At 42.9% G+C, this 15,136-nt stretch overlaps 1 protein-coding gene across 2 annotated transcripts in view; it reads right to left on the bottom strand.

The window, feature by feature from the left end:
* The window catches only part of LOC120927935 (MORC family CW-type zinc finger protein 3-like), a 95,688-nt gene extending 85,819 nt beyond the window's left edge, over nt 1-9,869 (bottom strand). The window contains exon 1 of one of the 2 annotated variants that reach the window (XM_040338951.1): nt 9,722-9,869. In XM_040338951.1, the coding sequence (XP_040194885.1) occupies nt 9,722-9,760 (39 nt within the window). In that variant the 5' untranslated portion in view covers nt 9,761-9,869. The remainder of the gene's footprint in view (nt 1-9,721) is intronic. The other variant, XM_040338952.1, reaches the window with a different exon arrangement.
* Nucleotides 9,870-15,136: the final 5,267 nt, after the last annotated feature.

Below are 15,136 nucleotides of genomic sequence, written 5' to 3'. Positions count from 1 at the left end.
GGAAGGAAAAAGAAAAAGAAAGGAAGGAAAAAGAAAAAGAAAGGAAGGAAAAAGAAAAAGAAAGGAAGGAAAAAGAAAAAGAAAGGAAGGAAAAAGAAAAAGAAAGAAAAAGAAAGAAAGAAAGAAAAAGAAAGAAAGAAAGAAAGAAAAAGAAAGGAAGGAAAAAGAAAAAGAAAGAAAGAAAGAAAGAAAGAAAGAAAGAAAGAAAGAAAGAAAGAAAGAAAGAAAGAAAGCACATCATAATAAAAAAAAAAAAAAAAAAGAGGGGTTGCTATGGGAATGACTACCGCAGCCGCACGTAAATCGCAATGTACAAATGCAGCTAATCGCAGTGCCTGGAGCCTTGAATTTCACCGAAACATTTACATGCTTTTAACTGCGACAAAACAGCGGTCCGTGTGAAAGGCGCCTAAAACATTTCATGAACATTTACAGTACTTTAGTATGTGCATTTATCGGCCTGCCTTGAGTTCATCTTTGAGCTGCTGCCTTGTAAACATTTGTTGTACATGATGTGTTTACACAGCAAGATAAAAAGAATGCTGACGTTTACTGGGTGCAACACCAACAGAGCAGCATATTCACTAGTACACCCTTAAGAGTGACAGCCAGTTCTTTTTTTTTTTTTAAAAAAGCCAACAAAAGCACCACCTTTCCACATGCAAAAAAGAAAATAAAAAATATGAAATCCAAGTAAATAATATACAGAGCTGAGAAGTCTGGAACAAAATGTTAATGTGATCACCGATCCAATCACAGCACAGTAGCAACAAGCAAGCATTTACCTTCCTTGATCCATCAATAGTAGTAATATTATTATTATTATTATTATTATTATTATTATTATTAATAATAATAATATGAAACCTGGTTACTACTCTTCTGCAGCTCCCTGGGGGGACAAAAAATAAATAAATCTCTGCACATTATTGGTTCAGACAAATGTCCAAGCACTGTACTGGAAGCAGGCTCATCCTGCCAGCCGGTGTAATATTAGCACGCCGCCGAGCTCTGCTGGCTGAAAATGAACAGTGAGATCACAGATGTAAACAGAACAAAGACAAATCCCAACCCAATGAGAATCTCCAGCACAGGCCCGCCTTGATGACTCAAATAAATAATAGATGGTTTTGCATTCCTCGCATCACAAAGCTGCAGGACTAAAACGAAAATGAAAGCAAATCTGCCAGTCTGTCTGTATGTATGTGAGATGTAATTTACACTTCACCGACGAGGAATTCTCCTTCCGCATCTGCCGCATTCCTCCACACAGATACACACAGAGGCCATTATCTGGGTCACAATGACAATTGCAACACAAAATAAAAAATGAATCATACATTTTTTCTTTGTTGTTTAAATTGTACATATTACTGTCCATTGAATAGGCACCATAAGCGCTTCTTCACACCGTGTTTATCTGCAGCGATTCAAGATTTCTACATGGGAAGGACCAACCTCTCAAATCAACTCAACCACACACACACACACACAAGAATATAAAAGATACAACAACAAATCTCTGCAAATACATTCAACTACCTGCCTATTCAGATGAGCAAAGCTTTATAATAAACAAAGAATCGGACAAACAAAACATTGTGTTATCTAAAGTGTTTCCTACATGCCTTGAAAGAGAAAACAGAATTTTGAGGCTGGGTTCACACTTGTGCGATTCCAGTAGGGCTGCAACGAACAATTATTTTCATAATCGATTAGTTGGCCGATTATTGTTTCGATTAATCGGATAATAGCCTTAAAAAAAAAAAATTATTGGCATTTTTTTTTTTGGGGCCAATTTGTTGTTGGGCAGATTACAAAACACAAATTGCCGCAAAAAAACACATTACATGCTTTTCTGCAGCTTCTCCATTGAAGTATATTGAACCAAAAAAAAACAAAACAGCACCGTTTTGCGTTAAAAAGTCCTTGCCCTTTCCAAATACGCACTAGCTGAAAACAAATCATGGATGTGAACGTGTCCCATAGGAAAACATGTAAATGAACTGTAGTGCGTTTCTGCAAAAAGCACCAAAAAACAGAGGTGTGACCCCAGGCCTGAGATGTTTAGTGACATAATGGGGTTAAAAAAACAAAAATAAGTACAAAAAGAGCAAATAATCGCTACTGTAAGGGGTTAATTTTTTTTACTGTGGGACAGTGAAAGTAATATTTACAGTAGCGATTTGCTTTTTTGTACTATAAAGGGCTAATTTTTAGTTTTTTTAACCCCATTATGTTACTGGCCGATTAATCCATTATGAAAATTTAATCGATTCATTTCATAATCGATTTGTTGTTTCGGCCCTAGATTCCAGAAATCGCATGCAATTCACACCGCATTGCTGTGCAGATCACAAGTCTGTGTGAGGCAAATTCAGCCAAATTGTATGGCTGAAATCGCATTTGCACCAAAATGGTGTAGAACCTTTTTTTTTAGTCCGCACTGAAATCCAATCGCATGAGTGTTCACAACTATGCGATCTGATTCCTGTGCCATTTCACAGTTAGCACTGCGATCCGATCGGGGGGGGGGTCATAAACTTTACACCGACACCCGCAGTGGTTTGCAGATGTCAGTCAGTGTGAACCGTCAGCAACTCTGGATGCCAAGCGCCTTGAGGCGATTAAGTTCGCATTTGCTGCGCTATACAAGTTACTCACTCAGGAATCACGCTTGTTGCCACATCGCACAAATGTGAACTCAAGGGGTTGTAAAGTCAGTAAAGTTTTTTTTTTTTTATCTTCATGTATTCTATGCATGAAGATTAAAAAAACATCTGTGTGGCAACCCCCTAATACTTACCCGAGCCCCATCTCTATCCAGCAATGTGCATGAGTGCCTCAGCGGTCCGGGACTCTCCTTTCTGATTAGCTGAGACACAGCAGCACCATTAGCTGCTGTCGAAGTCAGTTAGCCAATTAGGAGAGAGAGGGGGTGGGGCCAAACCGCATTTCATGTCTGAATAGACTTAGGGAGCTGTGGCTCAGCTTGGGTGTCCCCATAGGAAGCTGCTTGCTGTGGGAACACTCGAAAGGAGGGCGGGGCCAGGAGCACCAAAGATGGACCCAAGAAAAGGGAGGATCCCGGCTGCTCTGTGCAATTCCATTTCGCGAAGCAGGCAAGCATGACTTTTTTTTTTGGATGAAAATAATAAAACAGACTTTACAATCAGTTAAAAATTAAAAAAAGCCACCATTTAAAAAACGAAAAAAAAAAAGAAAAAAAAAAAAACACCAACAAATGTGTAATTATAAGACAGCTTTTCTTTTTAGATTATTTTTACTCCTGTATATATAAATATAGGCAACAGTTGTATTGGGTCAAAGTACTAATCAAAACACATGTATAAAATGTTCTCCAAAAAGCATGATCAATATGAAACATGCGAACAATTCATAAGAACATAAAACATGCAAAATATTCATAAAATATCTATCACATACACAGCTTGAAGGGTTGATGCTGCCTCAAAACTGCCACCAAATCTGTTGTGACAATGGGGCCAATTCACCAAAGATTGCGATATCAAGGTCACATGACCATTTTTTGGAAATATTACATGTGGTAATAGAATCAATTAATCTAAGTAAAATATGGAACGCGAGGTAAACACTGCAAAAATAAAAAATAAATCATTAAAGTGAAGTTACTAAAGAACACACATTAGTTATTTATCACCTGTCAGGAGTCAGTCGGTCTTAGGGCCCTTTCACACAGGGCGGATCAGTAATGATCCGCCTCCGTGTGTCCGTAAGCTCAGCGGGGATCGCTCCGTAAAATCCCCGCTGAGCTGTCGGCTGACAGGGCGGTCCCCGCACAGTGTGCAGGGACCACCTGTCTTTTCTCCGCTCTCCCCTATGGGGGGGATCGGATGAACACAGACCGTATGTCCGTGTTCATCCGATCCGCAGACGGAAGAAAAAAATAGGATTTTCTTCCGTCCGCAAAATTGGATCTTTGCGGAGGCGGGTGATTACGGGTGTCCAACGGATGTTCATCTGCTGATACCCGCAATCACATAGGGACCCATGTATGTCCTTTTTTCATACGCAAACGGATGGATGAAAATGCGGACATACGGTCCGCACATGTGAAAGGGCCCTTATAGAAAAGTACAAAACAATGAGGAGGAACTCTGCACTGTCCAGGAAATTAAATGTATACAATGTATCAGTGTGGAAACGTTTTGCCCTGAACTTGGGAATGAAAACAAAATAGTAACATTTAACCAGAGAGAGTCATCGTGAATGACATGCCAGAATGTTTTCAGTTTCATCGTATTTGTGTGCATTTCTTCCTTTGGTGCATTTGTTAGCAAGATAAAAAAAATTGTGAAAACACCAAAAATAAACGTAATCTAAGTGATAAATAATGCAAAAAAAATATTTAACACATTGGGTAAATAACACATTAGTGCAGCCATTCTCAACCAGGGTTCCTCCAGAGGTGGCTAGGGGTTCCTTGAGCCGTGGCTGATTTACCTCCTTGGTGCCTACATAGTTCTGAGCCAATTCCACTGGGAGGAACCAGTGGTATTACACCAATAATCTTCATAGTTCTCTGTAAGGAGGGCATTCTTACCACTACTGTAAAAAAAGGGCATTCTTCTTACTGGCCACCAAAGGGCATTGTTCCCACTGACCCCCCAATGAATGGGTTTTATCAGGAGTTCCCCGAGACCTAAAAATTATTTTTAGGGTTCCCCAGCGGTAAAAAGGTTGAGAAAGGCTGCATTAGTGAATTGAATAATTTTGAGATAAAATATTTTATTTTAACTCAAAAATTCATGCGGAATTTATCGCTTAGTGAATTGACCCCAATGTAATATATATATATATATATATATATATATATATATATATATATATATATATATATATATATATATATATATATATATATATTACACACACACACACACATCTATCTATATCTCAAGCAAGATATATGGAGTCCAAAGGCTCATTTCACGGGCATATCCAAGTGCACAGATTTACATATGGGCAATGCATCCGAGTTTCAAGCTCAATCCCCCTTTTTCAAGCCAAGCCATATGTGGCTTGAAAAAGAGCAAGAGTACATTGGTTGCATTGCTTTAGGCCGGGTTCACACTACTGCAATTGGATGCGGAGATTTCTCTGCATCCAGTTCGCATGACAGGAGAGTGCGACTGTCTCTCTATAGAGCCGGTTCACACAGGAGTACTGCGAGTCTTTGGCTTTGTTTCCGATCTGAATTTAGCCAAAAATCCTGAAACGGGCGCACAGGACCCCCTGCTGCAAACCGCATCCGGCATAAGTGGGAATCCAGACTCAATGTGATATGTAGAATGTGTACACATGCTGATAGGTTAAGTGGATCCCATCTATATTGGCCCTAGTATGTATGAATGTGCGTTAGGAACCTTGTAAGCTCCTTGGGGGCAGGGACGGATATGAATGTACAATAAATATGTAAAGTGCTGTGTAAAATTGACAGCTCTATACAAGTACCTGTAATAAATATACCAGTAAAGTGAGCATCTACTATATCTGGAACTTAATATTTTGATTGATTATATGGACGCTGCAAGTATGGAGCCTGCATCATTTGGAAGTTCAATTTATTTGTTGGATCTACAAGCGTGACATACAAAAATACATATACACACAATATATATATATATATAATATATATATATATATATATATATAATCACACACATAAATCAAAACTATGAACACATGTGTAATTATACATAACAAAAAAGTGTGAAACAACTGAAAATATATTTCATATTCTAGGTTCTTCCACCTTTTGCAGCAGACACATCTCTAGAACTGGTAAGAGGAGACTGTGTGAATCCGGCCTTCATGGTAGAATATCTGCTAGGAAACCTCTGCTAAAGAAAGGCAACAAGCAGAAGAGACTTGTTTGGGCTAAAGAACACAAGGAATGGACATTAGACCAGTGGAAATCTGTGCTTTGGTCTGATGAGTCCAAACTTGAGATCTTTGGTTCCAACCCCCGTGTCTTTGTGCGACGCAGAAAAGGTGAACGGATGGACTCTACATGCCTGGTTCCCACTGTGAAGCATGGAGGAGGAGGTGTGATGGTGTGGGGGTGCTTTGCTGGTGACACTGTTGGGGATTTATTCAAAATTGAAGGCATACTGAACCAGCATGGCTACCACAGCATCTTGCAGCGGCATGCTATTCCATCGGTTTGCGTTTAGTTGGACCATCATTTATTTTTCAACAGGACAATGACCCCAAACACACCTCCAGGCTGTGTAAGGGCTATTTGACCAAGAAGGAGAGTGATGGGGTGCTGCGCCAGGTGACTGCCTCTTGAATCAAGAGAATGCCAAGAGTGTGCCAAGCAGTAATCAAAGCAAAAGGTGGCTACTTTGAAGAACCTAGAATATGAAATATATTTTCAGTTGTTTCACACTTTTTTGTTATGTATAATTCCACATGTGTTCATTCATAGTTTTGATGCCTTCAGTGTGAATCTACAATTTTCATAGTCATGAAAATAAAGAAAACTCTTTGAATGAGAAGGTATGTCCAAACGTTTGGTCTGTACTAATTATATATATATATATATATATATATATATATATATATATATATATATATATATATATATACACACACACACACACACACATACTATATAAATAAGCTCCATGCAGACAGGGACTGATGTGGATGTACAGAAGGTAAAGCACTGTATAAATTGCTGGCTCTATATAAATATCTGCAAAAAAAAACACAATACATAACTAAATCAACTCAAAGTTCATAAATAAAGAGTAAAAGCCATCATTTATATTTTAGGCCAGCAAAGTGGTTTAATGGCAGTTAGCACTCCTGCCGTGCAGCACTAAGGTCCTTGGATTGAATCCTGATCAGAGCACTATGTGCATGGAGTTTGCATGCGCTGCCTTGTATTTGGGTGGGCATCTTCCGGGTACTCCGCTTTCCTCCCACACTCCAAAAACATGCTGGAGGGTTAATTAGCCCTAGTATATGCATGTCACATGGGGACCTTAGATGGTCAGCTCCTTGAGGACAGGTACTGATGTGATTGTACTTCATCTAAAGCTCTGTATAAAATTATCAGCACTAACAACGAAAAAATAACCTAAAAATCAATAACAATGTACAGTATATGGGCTCTTTGCTCAGCGGGGGATCGCTCCGTTGATCTCTGCCGAGCAGGCGGGTGACAGGACTGTCTTCTCTCACTGTGCAGAGACGGACCAGTCAGAGCCTCTATAGGAGATCGGGTGAAAACGGACCGCCTTGTCTGTGTTCATAATAACCGATCTGCCAGACGGATGGAAAAAACGGGTCGCCATCCATCCGGATTTCACAGACAAAAATAAATAATCGGATAGCAGCGGATGTCAGCAGACATGTCACCACTGACAACCAACACTCCATAGGGGTGTATGGAGCGTCCAATCATGTCTGCCTGAAAAACTGACAGGGGGACGTGATCGGAAAGCCTGTGTGAAAGGGGCCAATCCGATTCAATATTCAGGCCTCTGGGAATAATTGTATCCATAACACAAATCTTCTGTGAGATTTCCCTTAATAGATGAGAACTCCCCCTAAATATCTGTACAATTTACGCCTAGCAGAGGCCCCATGTCGTCATTTCTACATTGTAATAAAAAGTTTTGGACCTCTTATTGATATTTTGCCCCCACAGACCTCCAAATCCCTGGTGATCCATGACATGTTTTCATATTACGAGATTGCGGTTTGTATTAAGCTTCCTCTTGAGTCACACACACACACCAAACAACCCGTGTAGTTAGGCTCTGACGGAAGAGGCTCCTCCAAAGTCTGAGGTCACGGGTCTGTCTGTCCTCTGACTCCAGTAAAAACTTCCTCTATTATTAGAGAGGAATTACTTTGTGACAGATTCCCTTCACATCAGATACAATGTATACTCTGGCAGAAACAACCCCATGCTGGAATGTAAACACCGGCCACATGGCAGACGATCAGATCATACAACCAGGCAGACTATCAGATCATACAACCAGGCAGACCCTGTACTACATAGCAGACGATCAGATCATACAACCAGGCAGACCCTGTACTACATAGCAGACGATCAGATCATACAACCAGGCAGACCCTGTACTACATGGAAGACTATCAGATCATACAACCAGGCAGACCCTGTACTACATGGAAGACCATCAGATCATACAACCAGGAAGACCCTGTACTACATGGAAGACTATCAGATCATACAACCAGGCAGACCCTGTACTACATGGTGGAAGGAGAATACATGGAGGGTCATGGAAATGTTTTCTGAACTAACCAATCAGAATGTGACTCTGTACAATCTGCCAATCCGGGACAGCCAAACCATAACCAGTCTGCCATTCCAGACCAGAGCCAGAAGCAGCGCTAAAATACATTACACCAATCACAGTCCTCGCACAGCAGTCCCAGTACAGTCATGCCAGCCTTCAGACAGCAGTCCCAGTGCAGTCATGCCAGTCCCAGTACAGTCATGCCAGCCTTCAGACAGCAGTCCCAGTGCAGTCATGCCAGTCCCAGTACAGTCATGCCAGCTTTAGACAGCAGCCCCAGTGCAGTCATGCCCAGTCCAAGTACAGTCATGCCCAGTCCCCAGACAGCAGTCCCAGTACAGTCATGCCCAGTCCTCAGACAGCAGTCCCAGTACAGTCATGCCCAGTCCTCAGACAGCAGCCCCAGTGCAGTCATGCCCAGTCCAAGTACAGTCATGCCCAGTCCCCAGACAGCAGTCCCAGTACAGTCATGCCAGTCAGACAGCAGTCCCAGTACAGTCATGCCAGCTTTAGACAGCAGTCCCAGTACAGTCATGCCAGTCCTCAGACAGCAGTCCCAGTGCAGTCATGCCAGTCCTCAGACAGCAGTCCCAGTGCAGTCATGCCAGTCCTCAGACAGCAGTCCCAGTACAGTCATGCCAGTCCTCAGACAGCAGTCCCAGTGCAGTCATGCCAGTCCTCAGACAGCAGTCCCAGTACAGTCATGCCCAGTTCAAGTACAGTCATGCCCAGTAGAGCCATGACAGTCCCAGAAAAGACATGCCCAGTAGTCATGCCAGTCTTCAAAGAAGGTCCCAGTACATTCATGCCCAGTCCCACTACAGTCATGCCAGTCCTCACACAGCAGTCCCACTACAGTCATGCCAGTCCTCACACAGCAGTCCCACTACAGTCATGCCCAGTCCTCACACAGCAGTCCCACTACAGTCATGCCAGTCCCAGTACAGTCATGCCAGTCATCAGACAGCAGTCCCACTACAGTCATGCCAGTCCTCACACAGCAGTCCCACTACAGTCATGCCAGTCCTCACACATCAGTCCCAGTACAGTCATGCCAGTCCTCACACAGCAGTCCCAGAACAGACATGTCCAGTAGTCATGCCCAGTCCTCACACATCACTCCCAGTCCAGTCACATCAGTCCTCATGCATCGCTCTCCATACACACAGCGCCCCCTATGGGTGAGAATACATAGCGGAGTCGCGTGCCGCCTCGCTCGGTGTTATCAGTCAGTCGTTTTCCTCCGCTCCGCTCTTTTACCACACAGCCCCGCACCGGGCACTGCCCACACCCTACAAGCTTCCACTTCTGTTAGTAAACCACCCGGAACACACGGCGGAAAGACACACACACACAGACGGAGCCCGGGCAGCTCCCCCCTCCTTCCCGCTCACCGCACTCAGGCGAATCCCGTCCGTCCCATGAGCCGCCATCTTGTGTAAGGGCGCAACCAGCACCTCAACAGAACCGCCGAGCCCACCCTCCTTCCGGGGCGTGGCTTCAGCGGTGAGGGCGGGGCCACTCCTTTGCTCGCTGTCCGTGTACTGGCGCGTGACTGTCAAGGCTGAGCTGGGGATGCGCTGGCTGCTTGAGCTGCGAGAGGGGCGGAGCTCCGCTGTGCGTGTGTGTGCTGTACATGGGCGGAGCTCTGGCGTGTGCTGTACATGGGCGGAGCTCCGCCTCCTGGAGATGTCATGGTGATGATCTCAGCCTGCCTGTATGGAGAACACATCACCATTCTCTGTATAGAGATCTCAGTGCAATCACCTCCATTCTCTGTGTATATCACTTCTCTGTATAGAGATCTCAGTGCAATCACCTCCATTCTCTGTTTTATATCACTTCTCTGTATAGAGATCTCAGTGCAATCACCTCCATTCTCTGTGTATATCACTTCTCTGTATAGAGATCTCAGTGCAATCACCTCCATTCTCTGTGTATATCACTTCTCTGTATAGAGATCTCAGTGCAATCACCTCCATTCTCTGTGTATATCACTTCTCTGTATAGAGATCTCAGTGCAATCAGCTCCATTCTCTGTGTATATCACTTCTCTGTATAGAGATCTTGGGCCAGATTCACAAAGAGATACGACGGTGTATCTACAGATACACCATCGTATCTCTGACGTAAACTGGTCCTATCTTTGCGCCTGATTCATAGAATCAGTTACGCATAGATAGGACTAAGATCTGACAGTGTTACATTGTGTTACACTGTCGGATCTTATTTTCGATTTAAAAATGGCGCCGGGGGCGTTCCCGCTGATTTACCTTGAATAATATGTAAATCAGCGAGATACGCAAATTCACGAACGTACGCGGACCCGACGCAGTCTTCTTACGACGTTTCCGTAGCGGCTTTCCCGTCGTATACTTACCCCTGCTTTTATCAGGCGCAGCCAATGTTAAGTATAGCCGGCGTTCCCGCGTCGAATTTGAATTTTCTAACGTCGTTTGCGTACGCCGATTCACAAACACGCGCGTCGCAAGTCACGCTCACGTCGAAACCACTGACGTCCTAGTGACGTCAGTGGGAGCAATGCACGCCGGGAAATTCCCCGGACGGCGCATGCGCATTTAAATCGGCGCGGGAACGCGCCTGATTTAAATAGTACACTCCCCCTAGCCGCGGAATTTGAATTCCGCCGGGGGATTTAGGATCCGCCGCCGCAAGTTTGGAGGTAAGTGGTTTGTGAATTAGCCACTTGCCTCTCAAACTTGCGGGAGCGGATCTTAAATCACGTAGATCGAGCGGATCTATAGATCCGCTGATCTACGTGAATCTGGCACCTTCTCTGTATAGAGATCTCAGTGCAATCAGCTCTATTCTCTGTGTATATCACTTCTCTGTATAGGGATCACCTTCTGTATGAAGATTACTGTGCAATCATCACTCCTCTGTGTAGGGCTTCATGCACACTGGGGATTTTTTGTAAACACTTTGGCCCAGATTCTCAAAGGAGATACGCCGTCGTATCTCTGAGTCTGAGCGGTCGTACCTATGCGCCTGATTCATAGAATCAGTTACGCATAGATTTCTATTAGATCCGACCGGCGTAAGTCTCGTACGCCGTCGGATCTTAACTGCATATTTACGCTGGCCGCTAGGGGCGTGTACGCTGATTTACGCCTAGAAATATGTAAATCAGCTAGATACGCGAATTCACGAACGTACGCCCGGCCGACGCAGTACAGATACGCCGTTTACGTTAGGCTTTTCCCGGCGTAAAGTTACCCCTGCTATATGGTGGCGTACATGCGGTGTAACAATGTTAAGTATGGACGTCGTTCCCGCGTCAAATTTTGAATATTTTACGTCGTTTGCGTAAGTCGTCCGTGAATGGGGCTGGACGTAATTTACTTTCACGTCGAAACCAATACGTCCTTGCGGCATACTTTGGAGCAATGCCCACTGGGATATTCCACGGACGGCGCATGCGCCGCTCATGAAAAACGTCAATCACGTCGGGTCACATAACATTTACATAAAACACGCCCCCCTGTTCCACATTTGAATGAGGCGGGCTTACGCCGGCCGATTTACGATACGCCGCCGCAACTTACGGAGCAAGTGCTTTGAGAATACAGCACTTGCCCATCTAAGTTGCGGAGGCATAACGTAAATCGGATACGTTACGCCCGCTCAAAGATAGGCCGATCTACGTGAATCTGGGCCTTTCTTCCTAGAAGGAGAAAAGCAGCTTCTAAATCGCGTTTTTTGCGAACACATTTAGGTGCGTGCGTTTATTTCATTGGCCAAAATATTCATTTTGTTCTGGCCACTGAAATATAGAGAGAGAAAAAAGCGCTAGTGCTTAGGCGGGTTTAGAGGCTTTTTTTTGCTGCTGAAAAAATCTCCTCTCCTGAATGCAATTTTGATGCATTCAGATTTCTGCCCCTGAATCTAAATTCCATTAACCACTTAAGACCCAGACCACTATGCAGGTAAAGGACCTGGCCCCTTTTTGCGATTCGGCACTGCGTCGCTTTAACTGACAATTGCGCGGTCGTGCGACGTGGCTCCCAAACAAAATTGGCGTAATTTTTTTCCCACAAATAGAGCTTTCTTTTGGTGGTATTTGATCACCTCTGCGGTTTTTATTCTTTAACAAAACAAATATAAACAAAAATAGAGCGACAATTTTGAAAAAAAATTGCTATAATAAATATCCCCCAAAAATATATATAACAATTTTTTTTCCTCAGTTTAGGCCGATACGTATTCTTCTACATATTTTTGGTAAAAAAAAATCGCAATAAGCGTTTATTGATTGGTTTGCGCAAAATTTATAGCGTTTACAAAATAGGAGATAGTTTTATGGCATTTTTATTAATATTTTTTTTTTTTTTTTTACTAGTAATGGCGGCGTGATTTTTTTCGTGACTGCGACATTATGGCGGACACATCACAGATGATCAGTGACACTCACACTAGGAAGAATGGGGAAAGGTTTGTTTACACTTACCTCTCCCCGTTCTTCAGCTCTGTGACCCGATCGCGGGACACCGGCGGCGATCGGGTCCACGGGCGCGGTCACGGAGAACAGGTCCAGGTCGCGTCGATGTCAGTATGATCACATCCTCTAGGTATGGTGATGTCAGTATGATCACCTCCTCTAGGTATGGTGATGTCAGTATGATCACCTCCTCTAGGTATGGTGATGTCAGTATGATCACCTCCTCTAGGTATGGTAATGTCAGTATGATCACCTCGTCTTGGTATGTTGATGTCAGTATGATCACCTCCTCTTGGTATGTTGATGTCAGTATGATCACCTCCTCTAGGCAGGGCCGTCTTTACCACAGGGCAAATTTTTTAGGGGTCTGGAGGCCCCCAGGGCCCCAGATGGCAACCCCCCCCTTTTTTTTTTAATAAAAAAAAATAAATGTTTTAATATATTTTTATTTTTTATTAAAGGGACAATTTTTTGTAGGGGTCCCCAGGGGCCTGGAGGCCCCCAGGGCCCCAGATGGCAACCCCCCTTTTTTTATTTATTTTTAAATAAAAAAAAATATTTTTTTAATATATTTATTTTATTTATTTTTTTAGGGAAAAAAATATTTTTAGAGGTCTGGGGGTCCCCAGGGGCCTGTAGTTCCCCAGGGCCCCGGATTACAACCCCCCTTTTTTTATAAAAAAAACTTTTTTTATATATTTCTTTATTTCTTTTATATATATATATATATATATATATATATAATATTATATTATATAAATGTTATTATTATTATTATTATTATTATTATTATTATTATTAAGGGACCCAGAGGTCCCCAGGGCCCCGGATGGCAACCCCCCTTTTTATAAAAAAAACATTTTTTTTATATATTATTTTATATCTTTTTTTTCTTTTTATTTATTTTTATATATATATATATATATTTTTTTATTAAAGGGCTCAGAGGTCCCCAGGGCCCCATGTGGCAAACACCCTTTTTTATTTTTTTTATAAATGTTTATTTTTTTACTTTTGTTTATATATTTTTTTTTTATTAAAGGGCCCAGAGGTCCCCAGGGCCCTGGATGGCAACCCCCCCCCCCTTTTTTTTTTATAAATGTTTATTTTTTATATATATTTTTTCTTATTTTTTATTAAAGGGCCAAGAGGTCCCGGATGGCAACCCCCTTTTTTTTGTAATTTATTTTTATAAAAAACAAAATTATTAAAGGGCCCAGAGGTCCCCAGGCCCCCCCCCCGGATGGCTACGCCCCTTTGTTTATATATATTTTTCTTTATTTCTTTATTTCTTTTTTTGTAAAGGGCCCCCTAGGGCTTCTAAATTCGCGGCAGCCCCCCCCCCCTGCCCGTTAAGCCCCTGTGCTGCCCACAAATAAGGCTGAAAATCATCAGTGGCATGCAGCCAGTGACAGTACTGCTTCCCTTCCCAGTGTTTTAAAATGTACAGCACCCCTGGCTTCCCTTTAGACGTGCACTTCTCCCTTCCTGCCACTGGGTGCTGCTTGTATATAAAAGTGAATTAGAATGTGATTTTATAACATCCCCAGTTTGCTCTTCCCGAGGCTGACTTCTTCATGTCCTGCTTCTCAAGGTATGTCACTGTTTGCTAATCTATATTGTAAATAGAAGTTTTCTGTAGAGTGTGCCCAAAGTCTTTATAATATTTGATGATTCACTGCAGGTCTGGTCAGTGTTTTAAAAAGTTCCTCTATTTTACACATGGCATGGCATGGGGTCACAGCACTGTGTGTCCATTCTGCTTTAGCACCATGGGACCCCATGCCATGCCATGTGTAAAATAGAGGAACTCTTTAAATCACAGACCAGACCTGCAGTCCAGGCTGAGTAAGGCCTCAGAGCACATGGCATTACTGTCTGTATTTAACTGCTTTATGGGCTTATTTTGGGCCTGGCTGGTTCACATGTATGTGTTTTGGCGGCCCACATTTGCGCAGGCACAGCAGCCCATTCATTTGAATGGGCCGCCATGCCTGCGTTTCCTGCAAAGAAAAGCGCATGCCTCATGTAATAGGCTGTGCACACGGCACGCCTATGCCCATCAAACACTGAAATACAGCACTGTCTGTCCATTCTGCTGTCTGCTGTGACTATCTGCAGTTCCCGCACTGTCAAACTTGCTGCATTTTTATTAAAGGGCTCAGAGGTCCCCAGGGCCCCATGTGGCAAACACCCTTTTTTATTTTTTTTATAAATGTTTATTTTTTTACTTTTGTTTATATATTTTTTTTTTATTAAAGGGCCCAGAGGTCCCCAGGGCCCTGGATGGCAACCCCCCCCCCCCTTTTTTTTTTATAAATGTTTATTTTTTATATATATTTTTTCTTAT

This window comes from Rana temporaria, chromosome 2, assembly GCF_905171775.1.
Source record: "Rana temporaria chromosome 2, aRanTem1.1, whole genome shotgun sequence".
NCBI classification, from domain to species: domain Eukaryota; kingdom Metazoa; phylum Chordata; class Amphibia; order Anura; family Ranidae; genus Rana; species Rana temporaria.
This window is presented reverse-complemented; position numbering and strand designations above follow the sequence as displayed.